Source organism: Chiloscyllium plagiosum, chromosome 17, assembly GCF_004010195.1.
Source record: "Chiloscyllium plagiosum isolate BGI_BamShark_2017 chromosome 17, ASM401019v2, whole genome shotgun sequence".
Classification (NCBI taxonomy): Eukaryota; Metazoa; Chordata; class Chondrichthyes; order Orectolobiformes; family Hemiscylliidae; genus Chiloscyllium; species Chiloscyllium plagiosum.
In genome coordinates this window covers 14866406-14890696 of record NC_057726.1, presented here as the reverse complement: position 1 = coordinate 14890696, position 24291 = coordinate 14866406, and the positions used below count along the sequence as shown (strand labels likewise).

The window sequence follows — 24291 nt, the reverse complement described above, 5'->3', positions numbered from 1 at the left end:
TGGTTCGGACATTTCAGAAGGCAGTGCAAACTGAACCACACAGTAGTGAGTCTGGAGTCACACTTGGAATCATACACAGTTTTCTTCCATAAAGGACATCAGTGAACCAGTTTTTAATGACAATCGATGATGGTTTTTATTGCTTAATTGCAGATTTTTACTGAATTTAAATCCCATCATTTGCCATGATGGGATTTGACTCATGTCTCCTGAATATTACCTGGGTATTAATGGCACAGCAACATTACGACTAGGTGATCAGCTCTCCTAATTATAGAACACAAAATTAAGCATAGAAAATAGGTGCAAGAGTAGGCCATTCGGCCCTTCGAACCTGCACCACCATTCAATATGATCATGGCTGATCTCAGTATCTCATTCCCACTTTCTCTCCATACCCACTGCTCCTTTTAGCTGCAAGGGCCACGTCCAGCTCCCACTTGAATATATCTAAAGAACTAGCCCCAACAGCTTTCTGTGGGAGAGAATTTCCACAGGTTCACAACTTTGAGTGAAGAAACTCTTTCTCATCTCAATCCTGAGTAGTTTATCCCTTATTCTTGGACTGTGACCCCGGAGTGTTGCTGAACAAAGAGACCTTGGAGTGCAGGTTCATAGCTCCTTGAAAGTGGAGTTGCAGGTAGATAGGATAGTGAAGAAGGCATTTGGTATGCTTTCCTTTTATTGGTCAGAGTATTGAGTACAGGAGTTGGGAGGTCATGTTGCGGCTGTACAGGACATTGGTTAGGCCACTGTTGGAATATTGCGTGCAATTCTGGTCTTCCTATCGGCAAGATGTTGTGAAAATTGAAAGGGTTCAGAAAAGATTTACAAGGATGTTGCCAGGATTGGAGGAATTGAGCTATACGGGGAGGCTGAACAGGCTGGGGCTGTTTTCCCTGGAGGATGAGGGGTGACCTTATGAAGGTTTACAAAATTATGAGGGGCATGGATAGGGTAAATAGGCAAAGTCTTTTCCCTGGGGTTGGGGAGTCCAGAACTAGAGGGCATAGGCCAGAGAAGGTGGTGGAGGCTGGTACAATTGCAACATTTAAGAGGCATTTGGATGGGTGTATAAATAGGAAGGGTTTGGAGGGATATGGGCTGGGTGCTGGCAGGTGGGACTAGATTGGGTTGGGATATCTGGTCGGATTGGACAGGTTGGACCAAAGAGTCTGTTTCCATGCTGTACATCTCTATGACTCTATTTGGTATATGCTTCCCACATCTAGCCTGTCCAGTCCTATCTGGATTTCTAAGAGATTCCCCACTCATTATTCGAAATTCCAGTGAGTACAAGCCCAGTCAATGTAGTTTTTCTTCGTGTGTCAGTTCTGCTGTCCCAGGAATCAGTCTGGTGAATCTTCGCTGGACTCTGACAAGAGCAAGAATGTCCTTCCTCAGATAAGGAGACCAAAACTACACACAGTAATCAAGGTGTGGCCTCACCAAGGCCCTGTACAACTATGGCAGGACATCCCTACTCCTACATTCAAATCCTCTTAATATGAAGACTAGCATGCTTGAGGGTTATAGAGATCTTACTGAATGGTTAGGGGCTCCTTGGGCTGTCTAGCCTGCTGCTGCTCCCACTTCATTCTTATTCCTGTTCCAATTTTCTCTTCAGTGGTCCCCAGCTGACTTTGTATGGACTGGGGTCGAGCTACACAGTCTGTAATAACATTCCTCTATAGAGAAATGGGGCTATAGCACACACTGAACTCTAACAAAAACGAGAGAGAGACATACACAGAGACACGCACATTGACAGACCACTAGCAATCAGCATGCAGAGAAGCATGAAGTCAGAATGCAGCATCATTCCCTTTTACGCTGGTCACTCAATATCAAGAGGGAGACAATTCAGGTTGAATTGCAGCAGCAAATCCAACATGCTCAGATAGAAACGGAGACGCTGACGCAGCAGATGTCAGCTAAGATTAGCACAAAAATAGGTCAGTCACATTAAATATGTTTAGGCATGTCTGACTGAGCTACAGAGAGAAAGGATGGGAAAGCTGGACAGATCAAGTTACCATATCTTTCTCATAAATTTGGATCGTGCTTTGAAATTACTTAAATCAAACATTTTAGGCACAATCCTTACAGATCTGGTCTCCAATGTGGGTTAACAACAAGTGATAAACCAGAGAAAGGGACTTTCATAGATATCCCCATCCTCAATGATGGGAGAGCCAATTCAAATCACTCCATGTCACATCAAGAATTGACTGCGGATACTAGATATAGCAAAGGCTGTGGACACACTTGGGAACTCTACAGCCTTGTGTCTCAATATCAAGTTCAACAATTTTAGGGCTGGAGGCACCTTCTTCTATATCCTTACCTTAACACACACACACGTGGTTATTGCACAGTCTGCTACTACACACCACCCATCGTTAGCCACTAATTGCCCAATAATAGCTATTCATTCTCCCAGGCTGATCGTTATCCACTCCTTTGTCTTGCCCTGGCTGTTCTTCCCTCTCTTTGGACTCTGACCCTTCCCCCAACCCTATATTCTATACGCACACATTAAAAAAAACTTTTTCCTAGCTACCATTATTTCTGAGGAAGAGTCACTGAACCAGAAACATTAACTCTGATTTCTCTCCATGGATTCTGCCAGACCTGCTGAGCCTTTGCAGCAATTTCTGTTTTTGTCACTGTACCATTGAACCTAATGGGTGACTGACAGTCACTGTTCGAAATGATGCCATATATCCGAAGGGAGAAGGTACCTTTGACCCTGGTGAGTCCTTGGAGACAAAGACTATTTTCCAACATGGATGGTGAACCTAAACTTAAGAAAGGTGCAAGAGAGATAATATTTTGTGATCAAGTAATGATTTAACCTATTCAGAAGCTATGAACTATCTGGAGATATACCAGAAAATTAGGATGTCAGCTTCATTGAATGATTTTTTAAAAATATTTTATTTCCTTAGCTCACCCGAGATCTTGAACAGAAAAACTGTCAACAGCAAAAGTTATCTGACGATTTATCATAATTTGTTAACCAGAGAGAAATGTATCACTGAAACTGCAGGGGGATTTCAGACAAATTGTAAAGGGGATGATAAATCACAGATGTTTCAATTACTTTAAAGATATTCACTGTTTCGGTAAGGAAGATTATGATGATGGGATTTGCTAACAGGAACTGAACTCTGACGCAGAAAGCAACTAAAAGCTGGAGTAGAGGAAATCACCTCCCAAGAGAGGAGTCAAAACAGTCTGGATTAAAGTGAGAGATAAAGGAAGGGAATGGAAAAGGTGGAGGAAGGACAGCTGCTTCATCTCCATCCTCAAAAACACTTCATCAAGTGGCATAAGCATCTCCACAAAGACCACAAGCTTCTTCGTGCATGACATTTCTGAACACATAATGGGTGAGATTTCCAATCTTGGTCATTACAACATGCCCCACACCATCAGCTGCTGGCAGATCTACACTGACCTCCATCTGTTGCTGCTTGGAGATGCTGGCCGTGCACAAGCTTGTGTTCGTCATACATTCAATATACAGAGGAATATCCAGCATTCAATTATCCAAATTTTGGATTATTTGGACAAGACTGCAAGGTCCCAATGCTTGGCTAAACTGTGTTATCCGGCATTTGATTATCCAAACATTCGATTATGTGAACAAAATACTCGTCGCCCGAAACGTTTAGATAATCGAGGTTCCTCTGTATATACAGGTACTGGCCATTAACAGGGGATTCATTTGTGTCCCTGGAGGTAGGAACGAGCAGAAACACCACCGATTGGGTTGGAAGATGCATTTTCGTAAAGTGTATCACGGTAATTAAAGTCTGACAAAAGTGTGTGAAGGATGGCTCCACTTTCGTCCTCCATTACTTGACTTTCTGGATCTGAACTGTTATACTTTAAACATTCCTGAAGGTCGACACCATCCAGAAAAAAGCAGCTCGCTTGACTGGCACCACATCCACAAACATTCAGTCATTCCACCACTGACGCTCAATAGCAGCAGTGTGTACTATCGACAAGATTTCTAAATCGTAAGATATAGATGCAGTATAGGCCATTCAACCCACTGGGCCTGCCCTGTCTTCAGTGAGGTCATGGCAGATCTCAATCCTCAACTCCACTTTCCTGCCTTTTCCTCCAAAAGCTTTGATTCCCTTGATGATTAAAAGTCTGTCAATCTCAGCCTTGAATATACTTAATGTCACAAACTTGGAAGCCTTCTGTGGTAAAGAATTCCACCAATTCACTACCCACTCAGAGAAGAAATTGTCCCCCATCTGTCTTAAATGAGTGATCCCTTATTTGACCTTATGGCCTCTGATCCTAGAGCCAGGATTTTGCCCAGCGACAATGAAGGAGCATAGATATAGAGGATGTGCGAATTGGAGGGAGCTTGCAGCTGGTGCTGCTCCCATGCATTTCCCGCCAGAAGTCCTGAGGCAACACCTTTCAAACCCATGACTGTTTCCATCTAGATGGACAAGGGCAGCAGATACATGGGAATGCCATCACCTACAAATTCCTGTTCACCCACTCTCCATCCTGAGTTGGAAATATATTGCTGTTCCTTCACTGATGCTAGGTCAAAATCCGAGAACTCCTTCCTAATAGCACTGTAGGTCTATGGCATGTGGACTGCAGAGATTCAATCATGGTACAATGGCTCAGTGATTAGCACTGCTGCCTCACAGCACCAGGGGCCCAGGTTCAATTCCACCCTCAGGCAGATTGGTTTGTGCAGTTTGCACATTCTCCCTGTGACCACATGGGTTTCGTGCCACAGTCCAAAGAGATGCAGCTTAGGTGGATTAGCCATGGGAAATAGCCCCATAGTGTCCAGGATTGTGCAGGCTGGGTGGATTAACCAGTGTAATTACAGGGATGGGTGGGTCTAGATGGGAAGCGCTTCTGAGGGTCACTGTGGACTTGATAGAAGAATCATAGAATCCCATTCAGCCTACGAAGGAAGCTTGCTACCACCTTCTCAAGGACAATTAATAACAAGCAATAAATGCTGGCCCAGCCAGTGATGTCCATGTCTCTTGAGTAGAGAACGGAAATAAATATGGTGACTAATCTTCCAGCTCCATGCAAAACACCAGCGTGTGTTGAAACAACATTACAGTAATTGTAACAGGGAGCAACTGACTCTTTTTCTCCCATTTAATACATTTCAATGAACAACCCTTCAATAATAGGTTTGACCAAAAATGTGTTCTGCTTTTAACAGCTTATACTCATGAAATCTTGGTTCTAAAAGGACATTTGCAACTTTCAAGGATCTTGTGCTCCACAACTCAAGAATCAATTTTTTTTGTAACAATAGCTGTCCAAGGTTATTTTTTGTTAGAATCCATCTGCAAAAAAAAACCCTCAGGAGTCAGTCTAGGGTTAAAGCAAGTCTTAAGTGTCATTTGTTGCAGAAGCAATGTGAATATTTTCTGACATCATGTATATAATGCTGAACATTTTCTTTTCGAGAAGGTATATAGACTAAAATGATGGAAGAATGGGGCATTGAAATACACCACTGAAATGAATCACTTGCGCTGAGGTTTAAAGCAGATTCCAAGAATTACAGAAAAGCTCAAGAACTGAAACAGCGACAACAACAAAAGGTTAATGAGCTGTAATGTGGATAACTAACCACGGTGTATTGGCTTGACCTGCATGGTGCATCAGGAGCTCCAAGATTAAATGTTGCAGTCTGACCTCAGCTTCTGCAAAGAAAATTATACAACAAATGGCTGGGAATGTTTTGGAATAGTGGACACACTACATGAATTTCGATAAGATGGTTTGTTTGCAATATTTAGAAGCTATGCCAAATGTCACATTGAGCTGCATCAGCATGAACTACATCAACTCCAAAAGTTTGGAAAATTTCACTGGCTAACTACAGTATTCTGAATGGCCTCCATCAAAGAGAACCAGCATATGAATGCTGTACAACTTTTACATTGCAATGGTCACTGCAAACTTTACAACAAGGTTAGATGTCATAGAGCCATACAGCAATGAAACAGGCCCTGCGGCCCACCATGTCTGTGCCAACCAACGAACATCAAACTACACTAATCCCATTTACCTGCACGTTGTCCATAGCATGCTGTGCCCTGGCATTTTAAGTACTTATCCAGATGCTTCTTAAAAATGTTGAGAGTTCCTCCCTCCATCACCTCCTCAGGCAGCAATTTCCAAGTGCCCACAACCCGCTGAGTGAAAAGATGTTTTCTCAGATCTCCTCTGAACCATTTACTCTTCAGGTTAAATTTGTGCCCTCTGGTTTTAGACACATCTGACATGGGGAAAAGATTCTCATTATCTACCCTATTTTATACCTCTCAATTTTGCATACTTCAGTAAGATCACCCCCTTCACCTCCTCTGTTTCAAGGAAAACAAACCCATTCACTCCTCATAACTGAAACCTTTCATCCAAGGCAACATCCTTGTGAATCTTCTCTGCGTCCTGTCCAATGCAATCACATCCTTCCAGGTGAACTTGTGAGTTCATGTCTCTGTGGGTAACTTCAGAGCCTCCACGTATACGGTGTTCCATCCATGGTGGTCTAATCAAAGTTTTATGAAGTTGTAACACAGTTGCAAAGTTCTGATACAGTGAAAATCATCTGTTAGAACCAGAGAAAACACAAGCTTAATAACTTGAGGGTGTGATTAACCAAGAGCACTACTACCTCACAGCAGCAGGGACCCAGGGTTCAATTCCACCCATGGGTCACTGTGGAGTTTGCACATTCTCCCAGCATCTGTGTGGGTTTCTGCCAGGTGCTCCAGTTTCCTCTCACAGTCTAAAGATGTGCAGGTTAAATGGATTGGCCACAGTAAATTGTACCGTAATGTCCAGGGATGTGCAAGGTTGGTGTATGAGCAATGGTAAATGCTGGGTTACAGGCATAGAGTTTGTACAAACTTGACGGGCCAAATGTTCTCTACCTGCACTGTAGGAATTCTTTGATTCTATAAACTACAGCTCAAATTTCAAAGAAGTGTAGGTTCACTAACAGGGACCCATCTACAGAGAAGTGGATTAAAATTGTGGTAAATAAGAAGTTAGCACTCTGCAAACACACATCAACAAGTCTGACAGAATGTCAAGAGAGAGATGCTGACAAGGAGGCATGGTCTGAAAAACGATCACTAAACAACGGCAGAAGTAATGGTCTCAAAAACTATTAGTTTGTCCTGATGTTAGCTTTGTGGCGTTGTCCAGGATTGAGAGAGAATGCTTGTGATTAGAATTCAAAGTGTCAATTATCAGACACGTCAGTCAGATGGTAAGATTTGTCTCATCCCCAGGCATGACGATGTTTTGGTCACTTTGGTAACACCACTACAAACATGGTAATCATACGTGGAGAAAAGAACTGGCAAAGATAAATGTTAAAATACACTATGCTGAAGAGGAAAGCTTGCGAGTTCACATCACGGTGGGTAATTTCAGATTCTCCATGTGACGGAACATTAGGGCCAATCCAGCTTTCCTTAAATGGAGTAGATGCCAAGGCCATACGATCAGTAGAACTGGTGAAGCTGAGATACTTCAATTCTTGCATCTACCTTCTACTATCTATGATTGCCAAGGCTGTTTCTACTCTCTGTCAGACTCCTGAAGAGAAAGTGTACTGAAAACACTGCTGGAGCTTCAGCTGATACAGTCATACTGAAATCAAACACAAAAGAAATCAAATACACACCTTCTTAATTGCCTTCTCCCGAGTAGTAAGAGATGGGCAATAAATGATGGTTTAGCCAGCGACTTCCACAACGCATGAGTAAATAAATATAAGTGCAGTTGAAGTTGAATCTTAACATATTTTACACATCTAAAACAAACTCACTGTCTAGAAGGACTCTCATCAACTTTTACAGCTGCACCATAGAAAGCATTCTATCTGGATGCATCACAGCTTGGTATGGCAATTGCTCTGCCCAGCACCATAATAAACTACAGAAAGTTGTGAACACAGCCCTCTCCATCAAGCAAGCCAACCTTCCATCCATTGACTCCATCTACACTTCTCACTGCCTTGGATTGACACATGATGAAAGACTACATTGACTGGGTTTGTACTCGCTGGAATTTCGAAGAACGAGGGGAGGATCTCATAGAAACATATTAAGTCCGGATGGGACTGGACAGGCTAGATGCAGGAAGAATGCTCGCGATGTTGGGGAAAATCAAAAACCCCTCCCACCCACGTTACAATCTCTTCCAACCTCTTCCGTCAGGCTGGAGATACAAAAGCTTAAATACACATACCAACAAAGAACATATTTTTCCCTGCTGTTATTAGACTTCTGAGCGGTGCGCTCAAATTTCAATTCTCCTATTAATCTTGCTTTTTACGCATCTTCTTTGCAACCGAAACATTACATATCTCACTCTATTCAAATCACCTTATGATTCTTTGTAAGATATGCTTTGCCTATATTGCATGCAAAACAATACTTTTCACTGTACCTAGGTACATGTAACAATAATAAATTAAATCAAATCAAGTAACTCTTACAATTAAACATCAGACACAGCTCCACTTTCCTGGATAGTGCCATTACCTGTAGCTCTGTCTTCCATACAGAATGACACAGAGTTAATGTAGTGAACCAGCAGTTATAGCATGAAACGACAAATTTTATGCCAACCAGGACATTTACAATTGGATTGCACAATTCTCTAGATTTGAAGTTCTGTCAGTTTGAGTATTGAGGGAAACAATTAAAAAGCACTGAAGGGGGAACTGCACAGTGCCATGCGATACTCTTATCGATCTGGTTTATACTTCATCTGGAGAAAATGCCTACACAATAGTGATCATTTACTCCTCCCAAAAGCACACCAGCTACCAGTCAGTCATCTAAGAAATTCAGTGAACTTAACACTGTGATAGGGAAAACTGGAACAGTCTTAAGTTGAAGGCTGCCTACAGACTTTCATCTGTCTCACAAGAAATCTAAACTACTTCTGGTATATGCCATGGCAGTTTATATCAGGATCCGTAAGACTGTATCAGATCAAAGCAATCATGCACTGCCTAGTTTATGTATGAGGCACAATTTACTGTAGGCCAAGAGGAAAATATCTTTGTAGATTTAGAAGCTCAATCAAATTATCTAGCAAGGAAACCAATATTCATGTGAAATAAAGTCTGTCGACAAACTAACAAGACATGTCAGCTTTGATTTGAATCAAGTCAGACTAATGGGAAATCATTAACATGCATCTCTAATTTAGGTGTCACTTATTTTCCTTTTGTCTGAAGATAAAGACATCAATGCCTTCTTTATAGATGCCATGGCTCTGCTGAACTGCCAGGTGAAATTGAAGATGCTTCCCCAGGTAGCCCTTTTGGATTGAAGCTGACTTGCTTCTGTTCCATTTTGACGGGTTTGAGATAGGAGGTAAGTCCATTGCATGATATCCAGTGGTGACCATATATGAAAGAGACAGGTGCTGCTTGACCAGTTGGATAGATGAGTTGTTTGGAAGTTTGTGTGCTTCCTCCGAAGCCTTGATTTGGCCTCTATTCTATTCTTAATAGAAATTGCTCAAAGTGCTTTTATCCTTCCCAAAGAAGCTTTCTCCATTTTGGACGGTCATAATCCGGGGTCGATCATAAGACGTTGTGTTGTTTAAACTCTTCAGGAATGCTTTGAGAATCAATGCTTCTGCTCTCCACCTGGGAGTCTCCAGAGTTCAGAGTACAGCAATGGCTTTTGGGGTCTGGTATCAGGCACATAAGTGACAGAGCTGATCTTGAATGCCATGCTGCTGGCCAAGTTGGCTTGGAAGAGGATGTTGCTGCTGGATTGTCTTTCTTGGTACTGAAGCTTGCAAAGGTGCCTGCTGTAGGTCATCCAAATCTCCAAACCATACAGGGATCACTGATGATCACACAAATTTAGATCCTAGTTCTCCAAACCTTTTCCTCAACTAACTGAAGGTTGAGTTAGCACACTGAAAGCAATGATGAATTCCGTCATCTACCTCTAATCGAGAAGAGGCTCCCAAGATATGGAAAATAATCCCCATTTTCCAAAACTTCACTGTTGATGTCAATTCAAAGATTGGCAAGTTTTGCTCGGACAGTTGGTTGAGAGAGGACTTTAATTTTCCAGATGTTTAGCAGAAGGCTTCGTTTCAGAGAATGGGAAGCACACACAAGTTCGACGTTCAAAAGTGCAAGAATTCAATCAGTTTTTATATCAATAGATGCACCATAGAAAGCATTCTATCCAGATGCATCATGGCTTGGTATGACAACTGCTCTGTCCAGGACAAGAAACTACAGAGTTGTGAACACAGCCCAGTCCATCACGCAAAACAGCTTTCCATCCATTGACTCTATCTACACTTCTCGTTGCATATTCAAAGACCCCTTCCGCCCCAGTTAGAATCCCTTCCAAACTCTACCGTCAGGCAGAAGATACAAAAGCTTAAAACACATGGGCCAACAGGTTCAAGAACAGCTTCCTGCCCGTTGTTATTAGACTTCTGAATGGGCCTCGCAAATCTAATGCTGACCTCGCACTGTGTGCACCTTCTCTGCAGCTGGAACATTGTCTCCCTTGCTCTGTTCTATTACCCTTAAGCACTTTTAATGGTATGATCCGCGTACACTGCACACAAAACAAAACCTTTCACTGTACCTAGGTATATGCAATGATAATAATAAATCAAATCAAAATCAGTTGAGTCAAGATTGGGAAGAATAAAGTCAGTCATCCTAAGCAGGTTCTTGATCCTGGAAAGTGTCTGGGTCCAAGCAGCACAGAGGCTCCATTCTCACTACAATTTCAAACTCATCTACAGCTTCAATGGCCTACATGAAGGGAAAGCACTAAAAAAAAAATCCTTTCTCTAGATCTACGAAAAGGGGTAGAAGTCAACTACCAGACAATTGTGCACGAACGTTGCTTCAAAGTTAGAATTCTTGGCAAACAAGTCAGCGAGAGGTGAAATGTGCACAGTACCACCCAGCTGTCAGAATGGTTCAGAGAAAAAAAAACACATTCTTTGCATCAAGTGGCCAAGAAATGCTTCTTAAATCAATCTTGTGTAACGTTATCAACATTTCAAATAATCTTAAAAAAGGCAATAACCTCTTCACCCCAATTAGTCAGTCAAGTTGTTGAACTGGATCTACAACTTACTTGGGAGGACACAAACATTGTTTGACACATCTTTGTTGCATCACAACACTTACATAATGGAAGGACTTCTGGAAGGAGGACCAAAGCCGTTCTGGGTTTAAAAATCAACACGCTTTTATTGTTGCTTTTGCTATTATTGAAAGTATGCTCCATAGCAAGGTCAGTTCATGGAGTTGAAGCAGAAAATTCTCAGGAAATGCTCAGCAGGTCAGGCAGCGTTCACTGGGAAAGAGACAGAGTTCAGGTTGCTCAACGCTCACCAGAAGTGGAAAGGATCTGGATGTGACACATCTCAACAATGGGCGTTGGCAGGGTGAAGTGGAGGAAAGAGGAAGAGGACAGATCTGTGACGGGATGGAAAGTAGGAGAGGTTAAAATGACAAAAAAATATATGTTTAGTGCAAGACAAAAGAAGGTAGCAATGGTGCAAGGAAGAAAGGAACACAAGACTGAAGAATGACAAGGATGGCAAGAGAGGTGAGGAACGGCAAAAGCTAAGGAAACAAGGCAAATTTAAAAAACCCAAAATTAATAGATGTTTACCTACTGATAGGGAAGGCTGCAAAAGGGCCATAAGTGGTGACACACCAGATAGTGCGAGCTATGAAAGAATGGGAAGCAACCTCCAAGAACCATAAAAATATGGGACAAAACATTTTGAGAGATCATATTCATAGAGCAGGTGGGGGGGCGGAATCAGCCAGGAGCGATACTGGCCCTTTCAGAAGTGCTAATGTAATAAAGGAGAAGGAAAACAATAAGGAACAGTGAACAATCAAATGGAAAAATAAACTCTTTGCACTGGCATTTATGATTGAGGAAGAGGTCAGCCTGGCAGAAGAACTAAGAAAACTCATTGAGTCAGAACCAAGATTCACCTAAAATTAATGTAATGTAGAAAATAATAGCATCAAAAAGTGACAAATATCCAGATCTAGATGGTTTACATCCAAGGTTTTAAAAGAAGAGGGTGTGCAGATGACATTGTATAAACCAGCTAAAAGTGGTACTCAGTTGACATAAAGTGGAGCGGTTGAGCAAAATTCGTAGCTGAAACAGCAGTTTCCATAGTTTGCTGTTTGAAGTTAAACTAGCAGACTTCATTGAAGTAACTGCATTAAGATAACACACAAAGGGTCTTGCAGAATGTATACAATGGCCCCTTTGGAACAGAAGCAGATGCTTGTGCAGAGACAGATAAGGCACAGCTTTGAGGAATGCTGATAGAAGCCTCGGTACCAGCCTGGTCCAAAGTCTGTTGCTCATCATGGTATAGAAGGGAAAGGTCTGACCACACATTGATCATGCATTCACATAATAATTGAATGAATAGTTAAGAGGATAGCCAGTTGAAATGGCCTGTGTATCTGTATTTAAACTGCATGTTTCATTTGTTCAGCAGAGATCTCCCTGGATGGACCAGAGGCTCTTTCCCCACTGTTGTAAAATAATAACCTCTTTGAAGATTAACGCGAAGCTATGTAGCGAATGATTTGCTTAGACGTTCCATCCCATCAACCTAACTTATAATCTGACAAATTTCTCTGAATTTAGGAATTCTGTATAAAGAAATCCAGTTCCTTTATTCTGGAAAATTATGTCACTCTGCTATTTAAGCAAGGTGAGTGAGGCAGCCAATTATGTTGAATACATGCTGTCATGAAATTACAAAAGTCTATCATTCAGGACACAGCAACAAACACAGTGAAAATATTCAGCTAATCAGAGACCCAGCATGGATTTTGAAGCAGTAGGTGATACCTGGTGAATCTAACTGAATCTTACAAAGAGGTGACTGAATTTGTGGACATGATAATGTACTTTGATGTTATTTATACAGATATCCAGATAATTTCCCTCAGAAGAGACTGTTCACTGAAGTTGAAGCCCATGGAACTGGAAGCATTTATCGAACTAACTGGGAAACTGGATGAGTGGAAGGAAGCATCTTTCAAATGGCAACTTTTCTCTTTCATTTCACACACTTGGTGTTTGGTCTGTTCACACCATTTTGTGAAGCAATGCATTTCTTTCCAAAGTGATGGCTGACTTTGTAGTTGTTTAGCACTCTGACACTGCAAATTCACAGACACCAGTGAGAGGTGCGTGCGGCAGACAGCAGGGATAACAGGCAAGTCTTGTCATTTGGCAGGATATGACTAAGTGTCCTGCAAAGATCTGTGTTGGAGCTTCAATTATTTGCCATATTTTATCAACACTTTGAGGGAAAGAGTATCATTTTATCCAAGGTTTGTCTTTGAGGCAAAGACTGTATTTTGGAGGCAAAAATTATCTAAAGACACCTGGGTAATGGATTTCAATAGAGATAAGAGTGAAGTCATCCATTTGGGATCCAAGAATGAAAATTCAAAGCACCGCTGAAAAGTTGAAAAACTTTAACCAGCAGAGGTCAAGGGGGTCCATGTACAAATACAGGTTAAAAAAAATGAGAAAAGCCCAATGGTATGTTGGTTCTTTCAGACAGATAATGAGAATACAAGAGGTTAGCAATTACATTACAGCTATTCAAAATCTTGGCATCACATCTGAGAACGATGACACAGAGTATGGAGGGAATGGCAACATATTTACTAAAATGATACCCAGGAAGACTTGGATGCCGTTCTCTTGAATTTAGTGTGTTAAGGAGTCATTCGATCCATGTTTTCAAGAGATTCAGCAGAATTGATTGGGTAAGTGGAGGTATACCTTTTCTGTTGGTTCAGAAGTCTAGGACTATATATAATATAAAATTAGAACAAGGTCTTTCCAAGTGCAGGTCAGAAACCCTGCTGTAGGGGAGGGCTGGTGGGGGTTTGGGGGGGGGGGGGGGGAGGCAGCAGGTATGTTTGTTGCTCTTAGCAAATGGCAGATGATTCTGGACCAATTGTTCATTTTAAATCTAAGGAGGCAGCACAGTGGTTAGCACTGCTGCCTCACAGCGCCAGAGACCTGGGTTTAATTCCTGCCTCAGGAGTTTGCACATTCTCCCCGTGTCTGGGTGGGTTTCCTCCGGGTGCTCTGGTTTCCTACTAAAGTCCAAAGATGTGCAGGTGAGGTGAATTGGCCATGCTAAATTGCCCATAGGTGTTAGGTGTAGGGGTAAATGTAGGGGAATGGGTCGGGGTGGGTTTCTCTTCGGAGGGTCGATGTGGACTTGTTGGGCCGAAGGGTATGATTCCACACTAAGTAATCTAATCTCGATTAGATTTTACCAAAATGCATTAAGGAATACAAACAAAGGAAGGTATATAGCTTAGGTTTCAGACCAACCATCATCTTGTTGAATGGAGACAGATCAGGATCAAGAGGCTAAATTGTTCCTTCTGTTCCTTCAAATGGCCAACATCAAAAAATGTTGCAGTCCAAAGAAGAAAAATGACTTCCTGACATCAAGGTGAGCCCAGGGGTTTGATGTCAAGAACCAAATACCTGGAAACTAAGGTTCTCTTCCAACCAGCTGCCATTGTAGAACATCTCCAGTTAATTAAGATCAACAATGCAGACGATTTCCTGCTCCTTGGGAGCTTCCTCTCAATGAGGAGACTTACGCCAATAAATTTATTGCCTTCAAATTTGCCAATCAGCTTTCAGCCAACTGGAGGAAGACAGTGTTTGCGGGCTAGGATCTCAAACCAGGGTCTTGGTTTTTATTTCATTGTCACATGTACAATACAGTAAAAATGCAATAAAATACAGTGAAAAGCTTTCTTTTGTCACCATGGAACAGTGCTGTTTTGAATAATTTAAGGAGGAGGAAAAAATATATAGATATAGTGTGAAGAGAGTCAGTCAGTCCTGAGCCAGCTCATCACCTTCAATGAAACCTGTGTGCCATTCCTCTGCCACCGCTTTGCCATCATCTACACCAGCTTCAATGAACACTGAAATCACTGATCCTTAGGAGCTATCTTTGGCACTGGGTCAATACTCCACTGTCACTGCTTTGTCAACTCCTGTGTCAGACCCATCATTGTCATAGCAGCTGATTCCAGGCCCTGTGCTTGCTCTGGAAAATTAAGTAGGCTCTCGCTCTCCTCTGGACTGGGTCCGCTTGGGATCCGGGACATGGGCCTGGCTCAAGACCGCTCAAGATCCATGTTCTGGGCTCTTGTGGTCGCAGATGCTGTCCAAACCCAGGATATGGTAAGAAAGTTTTAAAAGAAAAGAGGAGAAACAAAAAACGAAAAGCAGTCCAAGTGGTCAAGCTTCAACACAGGAGTCTTACTTTGTGTCACCTTGGACTGGAAACTTCTCTGTGTCATGGTTTACCAAGCAGATGTCCCATGCTCCTAGATGTTTAGGGAGCTTGGACAACTGACTGCAGGTACCTCAAAGTACAACCACAGGTGCTTCTGCATCATCCTCCAAATCCAGAGGTAAGAAAGACATTCCAATAGCAGTGTCCTCTCCTAGGTCAACATATCCTGCAACGGACCAACATTCCCAGTAATTCTTAGACGTTCATGGCTCGTGATCGAACAAAATGGAGTAATTTCATCCAGGAAGGCTCTGAACAGATACTTCACCATAAATGGGTAGAGGTAAATTCAAGGTGTCTAAGAGAGAGCACAAACTTCTGAACATCCACCTCACAGATCGGAGGATTCTGCACTGGATTTAATCAATCACCCCAGAACTGAAGTCACTCTTGGTTTGAATGGACTGCCAAATGCAGTTGATTCATAACTAGGCATGATGAGCAAGCCACCCCGTTGCATCCCATAAACCAACTAATCACCACCTTACCAAGACATATGTATGAAAATAGACTTGCCAATGACACCCACATGGCATGAGTGAATTAAACAAAAGCTGCGGTCTGCAAAGAATTAGTGCAGTGGCTATGAACTGAAATTGTTGAATGCTATGAGTCCTGAAAGCTGTAAAGTGCTAAATCAAATGCTGGAGCAATGCTTTGAGGTTTTGTTCAGTTTCATTACAACAGTGTGGGAGGCCAAGAACAGAGAGGTCAAAGTGGGAGTATGGAGGAGATCGGAAATTTTTAGATTTCAAGCACCGCACCAATTTTTCAATTTTAATTAGAGGGATGTCACTTTCAGCAGCGGAGATAACTAAATTCTCATTGTGAAAGATGTGAAATGAGGTCATTTTTAATAGTGATACCAAAATCCTTTTCGTTTGGTTTCAGACTACTTAGCTCAGTGTTTATACCCAAGGTGTTTTCAAGCAAGCACGTGAAACAGGTGGCTAGAGAACCTGACAGGTGGGCAGGAATATGGAAGAAAACTTGTCACAATGGGAAGTTACAAGATCCTGTTACACTTTTACCACTGCCACCTTGTTTGTGTGACGACAGTTAAACCAGTAATGGAGCAAAAGCTATAGACAAAGAGAGAACCGAAAATAGTCCACCTAAGTTGCTCCAACTATTCAAGAGGTGTTTTAATTAACACAAAAAAAAAACATCAAAATTATGACTAAAACATGAATTGCACACATTTTAGGCAGGGAACATAATGTTGAGGTGCACCTGCAATTCTTTTAATTCAGTATAGTCTCAACACCAGCGTGGACAGTTTTTTTTGCATAGCACTTTTCCAACTAGTAGAACTTCAAGTCAACGATGTCTTCTGGTATTCCCCCCCCCCCCCCACTAGGTCTAAATGTAGTGCTACTCTCCATTTACTGAACAAGGACGACTGAAGAATTCACTAAGCCAGAGTAAATCTCCAGGTCACACTGTACAAATTCTCTTGGCTGCACCACTAGATGAAACAAACCAACAAATCCAATTCCTGGAAGAAATTATTTTCATTACAGTTGCTGCTGTTCTGGATTTAAGATTGTAATTGCCATGTCCTGCAGAGTTGATCTGAATTGTTTGAGGATGTTCCAAATTTAACAGCAACACTTCATGGAGTTCATTGATGTAAATTTCAAGAATGGAGCTAAAAAAAAAGCGCAGTGCAGTCAGACTTCAATTATTTCCATGCATAATACTTTATTCAGATTATTAAATCAAGTGAATTGTAGCACTGCAAGAAAAGACGTTTTGATGAAGCATTTTCTGTTACAGTCAAGACCATTTGCAAGAAATACTAATGTAAAGGGGAACAATATGCTCTTATTATATGGAGAAAAAGGTGTTGATTGTTTGGCAAGTGAACTCTGATTGGTACAGGTAGTGCCTAAATACAGCAGCAATGGATGACGACCGACAGTGAACTGCCAAGTCCACTTGCCTACCAGAATTCTCTTTCGTGCAGTGTAAACATAAGCCCCTTGAAACTGGTATTCTTGAAAACTGTCCTGATCAACGCAAGATGAAAAGCATTGACAAACTGTATCCTTTTTCAGCAAAACTCAAATTCTGTACAACCAAACTAATATAGATTGTAATGCACAGAGCTAAAATGTATCCAAACTTGGTTAACACTACAGGCAACTAATCAGAAGATACAGTACAAGTCAGAACCAATTCCCAGAGCAGTGTTTTCTACCTTGAACTATTAGCAAGGAATTATTGACATTTTTCTACTTCTTTGTGAAATGAAATGCATGAGGGTCAAAACACAAGAACAAAAGGCGATCCCACTGAACAATGGTTTATATTTATAGTTTGCAAAAGGAGATAAAACATTAGAAATCATAGAACAAGCAAATATCAATACTAATAAAATCAATGTATTAAATCAACTCTTTAGTGTTGCTCTGGTATCTTCAATCCATTTCTTTCTCTATCTTCCCCTATCTTTTGGCTGCCAAAAATACAACAGCTTACACCAGGAAGAGAATTTTATTAAAAGTCATGTACTAAGAAATCAGGAATACAGCCACTAACAATTTGGGAGGGGAGGTAATGACCTGTCTATATATTTATTTTTAAAATCAGTTTGGGTGTCAAAAAGAATTATTTAGTGCAATTTTCTTTTTATTATTAGTTCATGAGTTGTGAACATTGATCAGTAGGCCAGGATTTATTACCACCTCTAACTGCATGGGAGAAGGTGGTGGTTGCCTTCTTGAATCACTGCAGTCCTAAAGTGCTGTTTGCAAGGGAGTTCCAGGATTTGGACACAGTGACAGTGGAAAGGAACGGCGATATCTTTTCAATTCAGGATGGTGCATAGCCTGGAAGTGAACTTGAAGGTTCCGGTGCTCACTGCCCTTAACCTTCTAGGTGGTAGAGGTTGTGAGTTTGGAGTGTTCTGTTCAAGGAGCCTAAGTTGGCCACCATGCATTATACCGACGGTACACGCTGCCATCTCTGTGCAATATTAGTGGAAGAAATGCATGTTTAAGATAGTGGGCAGGTGCCAATCTTTGATGGTGTCAATTTCCTGGGTGTCATTGGAGCTACACTCATCCAGACAGATAAAAAATTCCATGATGATTCCAAATCGTGATGTTGGCCCTGCTTTGGGGGCAGGGGAGAAAACAGAAAAGGAGTTATTTGCTGCAGGATTCTTAGCCTCTGAACTTTCCTGTAGCCACAGTATTTATTAGACAGCCCAGTTCAGTTTCTGGTCAATGGTAAATCCTAGGATTTTGACAATGGGCAATTCAGTGGTTTTAATGCCATCAAGAGAAGTTAGTTAGATTTCCTCATGGTTGAGAGGATCATTCCCTGGCACTTGGGTGAAATGAACATCATTGGCAATTTGTGAGCCCTAGTCTGAGTTGTCCAGGACTTGCTGTATATGGACATTTACTGCTTCAGTATTTGAGCACTGACAATGGTGTCCATTCATCAGTAAATATTCCACTTCTGACCTTACGATGGAGGCAAGGTCATTGATGATGCAGCTAAAGATGGTTGGCTCTAGGACACTACCCTAAGGAACTCCTGCAGAGATGTCCTGGGGCCTGCAAGGATTAACCTCTAACAATAATAAGCATCTTTCTTTGTGCAAGGTCTTCTGCGCCCCTCTCAATTCCTTTCGATTCCAGTTTTGTTTGGAGTCCTTGATTCACACTTGGCCAAATTTTTCCTGGAGGTAAAAGGCAGTCACTCTGACATCACCTTGTGAACTCAATTCTTCTGTCCATGTTTGGACCAAGGCTGTAATGAGGCGAGGAACTGAGTGGCCCTGACTAAACCCAATGTGAGAGTGAGCATCTTACCGCTAAGCAAGTTAGCATTGTTGACAATCTTTCCATCATTCCGCTGATGTGGCTGTGAAAGAAACATTTACCTTCTGTGTGGTCATGCAATGAAAAGAAAAAGCACGGCCTCAAGAAAAACCCTACTGCTGCTCTATTTTAAATAAGGACATCTTATTCACAACCAGACTTCTGTTTCAGAAAAATCTGAAATGAGCCATAATTAATCTAGAAGCTAGTCCACCTTTCATACATTTTCAGAAATAACAAGTAGCTCCATTTTCATTGGCATCAGAAGTATTAATAATCTGAGTACACAACCCACTTGAAATTTGATACTGTAATTGGGCCAAAATAATATTTTGCCACATAAAAGTTACACACAAAAAAATTCGACACAACCCAAGTTTTCACCCAAAGATTATTTTATTAAGTTATATCACACAGCATACCTAGTGTTCCGTACCTGCTGTGGTAGGATTTGACTACCTGTATGTCTTCAACTGGATCAGTTCTTGACTGGGGTGAAGTTGAGATTATACAGAAAGCAGATGAATGCCTGTGGAGAAGGCAATTGGTTCTGGAAGAACTTTCCAAAGTAGCTTTGTCCCTTACTGACCCTGCATTCTTCCTCTGTTAAAATTACAATGCTGGATGAGAAGGGTTTCAGTCATGATATTCAAGCTGTCATAGTGTGCAGACATCTGCTCTCTTACTGCTTGTCAATTTCATATGTTGGTATTTCCTTACAAAATTACACATGCCCAGTTCAAATTAACACTAGCGCAGCCCAGAACTGGGATCCATGTACTTCTAAACGGAGGTAAAATATGAACAAACTGTCACTGACTGAGTTATGGAACATACAATCTGTTTTTGAAATGATTTTGGCCTGTCACCCATGCCTTTTTGTTTATAAGAAACACAGGTCATTTTCTTTGCAAGTTCCATGCTGTGTTACAGTTGACAAGACATTGTGCAAAAATGAACAATAATGGAGCAACACAACATGAGGGTGAATTGAAAGTTGACCATTCACAAATTCCACACAGATTCTTAAGATAGCTAAATTTGATTACAAATCTCTTTCAGCCTCATAAAACATCATTCACTCTTTGACATCGTACAGTCACAGACAAAGGTTCTCAGATATCACCTTCTAAATTCATGACTACCTCAAACTAGATGGACAAGAGCAGATAAATGGAACACCACCACCTGCAAGTTCCCCTCCAAGCTGACTTGGAAATATCACTGGATCAAAATCCTGGAATTCCCTCCCTCAGGTCATAATGGGACAATCTGCAGCAAGTAGACTGCAGTGGTTGTAGAAGGCAGCTCACTACCACCTTCTCAAGGGCAACCACAGATGAGCAATAAATGCTTGAGCCAGTGACACCCAGTACCATGGGTAAATGAAAACTGAATGGAAACAATATTACTGAAAACTCAACAAGGTGAAACCAATTTGAAATGATGAACTATTTGACTATTTCTCAATGTACATTTATCTGTTCCTTTAATCATTGATTTCTGCTAGAAATGTCTCATTTTGATTTTTTAAAAAGAAATCTGTTTTTTTTGGGTTTGTCGTGGGCTTCACGTCAAAGAGGTCTTGCTTTTCATCATCTACATCACTTCAATTGGTTGGTTTAGATCCTCCTTTTCAATTTATCCTCGAGGCATTTTCCAAACCTTCTGTATAATCCATACTTGTATCTTCCTTCTGTAGGGAAGCACAGTGCGGTATTGGCTTTTGCTGTCAATTCTACCCGGGTCATATCGTGCAGGCGCAATCTCTCCCCTTTGCAAATTGCTCTGGCCTCCAAAAGCAGCGTTCCACAGTCCTGGTCAATTATCTGCTGTTGCTTGCAAACGTTTAGATCAAGGCACCTTCCCCTTCGGCAACCGTGTGGTTAGAAGAATGATGCTGAGAATCCCCCGAGTATCACCGGGGGGTAGGACTGATCCAATACAAACTGAGCGACAAACGAAACCAAACACTCGCAGGTACCAAAGGCAAGCACCGTCGAAATCCATGCAAATGCAACACTCAAAGGCAGGTCTTACACAATAGGTGATGCAAACCAATGATTCCCCCAAACTTCTTTGGTTTCAATTTCTTCCCATTGGGTTTGCACCATTAAGTCTGGGAGACACCGCCAGAAGAGATCGCCCCATTGAGCTGGGCAACAATTATCTGTGTTGACAGCGGCATCAGTTTAAAGATGCCACTTTGGAACAAAAAAGGTCCTCATCCTCAACCTCCAACCAACAGCCCCATCCAGAGATTCCCAATTCTCCACCCGGATACCATAAGTTTGTTTTTTTTTTAAACTGGGTAGGGGGAGAAGGCACGGTTTGATGTTCCTGTCCGTATGGTGGTGGGTGGGGAGAGTTATTTTAACCCTCCCACCCACAAACTTCCCACCGCCGCCCCGTCAATGTGGGAACGCTCGCCCGCTCTATTTCCATCGCGTTTCTCAATAGAGGCGGTCACACCGCCCCAGTCCCTTCCGTTTCATCTCACTCACTCACACATACAGACACCCAAGCAACCCCTTCCCCAGGGGTGATGGTTGTGGTGGGGGAACTGGGTCGGTGCATTTCAACGAAAGGAAAAGCTCACTGGCAGCCCCCACGACTGGTCACCCACTTTTCCAGAAGAGGCTATTTTTTAAATATAAAAAAGCCACTTGTAAAATTACCTCAGGAAGTAATCATCAGGCGGTGCCTCTCTGACGTCTGTCCTTGCTCGAATCCTACCAAAAAAATGGTGCTTTCCTTTTTTTTAAAATAAAATGCACTAACTTACATACTTGTGTTGTGCATGGGAGAATAACTGACCCACCTTCTAAAAATGCACATCACCCAACACTGTGACAACACTGCCATGGGGAGGGTGAAATATGACTTGTCCTGGCAGAACTAACAGGCAGCCCTGAAAATAATACACAGGACCTCGGGATCTCACTGTGTTAAAATGCAATAGTAAAGGCAAGTAGGGTTATTAATGATCAAACTGAGGTACAGACGTTCCAGGGACCCCAGTAACAAACACGTCTTACGGGTTGCTAAATGTGACCAAGTAATTGAGGAGGGGGGAAAAAATAATGTGTGCATCAGAAAAGTGCACCCTGGTACCCCATACCTTGCGGTACGTTGTTTCAACACAAGTCTTCCAGGCTGACCATCGCGAGGGGCGGGGGGGGGGGGGTTGTAAATACATCTGACAGCAGCTTTACGTAAGAAAAAAAAAGAGAAAGCAGTGCAGAATAAAGAGTGATAGAGATTTGAAACTCCCATCCACTCTGAGCTTCCTGCACGTTGATGCGAACGGAAAAGTCACCGGGCGTCCTGTCAATAAATGAGTGCGTGCACACTTCAGATCTGCTGCTGCTGCTGCACTCGATCCCTCTCCTAGCTCACCAACCTGGACTTCTCCTATCTCCCTACCCTTCCTCTCCCCTCCAGGCTCTTGCTCACTGTTAGGGCTGCACCTATCTGCCCCCAGACCTCCCTTCAAGGCAACCGCTAACTCACTCAGCTCTTCCTCCCTCCTCCTCCCCTCCCAAGGCCTATCATCAAGCAATGCATTTAAGCATTAAAGAGAAAGCAGAACGACAGCGCTGCCATCCCGCAGCTTTTCAATTCTGTTTCGCCCTGTGTGCAAGAGAGGGCGAGAGAGAGAGAGAGAGAGGAGGGAGGAAAGGGGGGTGGGGGGGAAGCCAGCCTCGGAAGAGCTGCGGCTACTTTCAAACGCTTCCCCCTCGTGTTATATCTAGTTGGGAGCCGGGGTCGAGGCGATCAGCGAATATACAGGGAAAAAATGAAGAACAGTACCTCGTAGAGATCTCCTGAAGCCATCCCGCTTTGAGACCTGGTCGCTGCTTGCTGACTGCTGCTGTTTGTGGTGGTTGTTGCTGCCACTGCTGTTGTTTTAGCGGCCGGGTACTGAGTGCTCCTTTGCAGGCTGCTATATACACACATACACATACACACATTCACATACAGACACACACACACATATATACAGGGGGGCTGAGTTAATGCGCAGAATCCGCCGCCAGCGTCTCTCTCTCTCTCTCTCTCTAGCTACAGTGTAACAGGAGGAAGTAACAAAACGCCCCATCCAATCCCGCGGCGCCTAACAAACTAACACGGCCGTCCCCACGTGCGGAAAGGAACAGGACAAGTAGCGAGAGCAGAGAGACATTAACACATCTCTGGGCATGACTTACCTGGCCAAGGTCTCCTCCTCAACACCTGAGAACAGGAGGGAAAAAAAACCCATCTTCTTCCTTTCCAAAAACAAACCATTCTCACCGCCAGTTTTCACAGAGAGTAAAAAAATTTCCAAATTTGCTAAAATTGACACATGTGCTTGCAAGTCACATGCACTACGGAATGCAACTCGCTGCTTTTTGACATCAAAAATATTCGCAGTTTCTTTAAAGACAAATATACTTTTTGCCTGAATGTTCTTCCAATGGTGTAGCAACCTGCCACCCCTTTGGAAACCAGATAAAACATTACAAACTTTTTATTAGAATGTTTTTGCTTTTTTCAAACAGAATCACAAAAGTCCCAGGGGTGGGAGAGCAAAAATATTCAAAAAGTTTAATTCAAAGCATACTTTGCACTCATAATTTTTAGAGTTATACTCCTAATGGTTCCAGCAATTTGCCACAATGTCATAGAGAAAATGCTTAAAAATTTTAATTTCAGCAATGTATTTGAATGTGAAAATGCATTCTAAATAATTGTCCCTTTCTGTAATGACTGCACAATCCAACAAATGTATGCATGATGATATGGATATTTGTGATACAACCATGGCTATTTGCACCATAGTACTTGTGACTATTTTAATATTAAGTTAGCTGGGCAAAAAAAATGCTTATTGAAATCAGAAAAGACAAACTGTGTGCAAAGTTTACCTCAGCACTTTAAAATTGAGATGTGGAATTCGAGCATTGGAATTGATATGCCTTCGGACCCAGCAAACAAAAGGTAATATTGAATAAATTTCAAATCTATGATTCCTTCT

At 42.1% G+C, this 24291-nt stretch overlaps 1 protein-coding gene across 2 annotated transcripts in view; it reads right to left on the bottom strand.

Moving 5' to 3' along the window:
- LOC122558230 (chromodomain Y-like protein 2) overlaps positions 1–23352 on the bottom strand; it is a 152356-nt gene extending 129004 nt beyond the window's left edge. For both annotated transcript variants that reach the window (XM_043706574.1, XM_043706576.1), the window contains exon 1: positions 23085–23352. In XM_043706574.1, the coding sequence (XP_043562509.1) occupies positions 23085–23237 (153 nt within the window). In that variant the 5' untranslated portion in view covers positions 23238–23352. The remainder of the gene's footprint in view (positions 1–23084) is intronic.
- Positions 23353–24291: the final 939 nt, after the last annotated feature.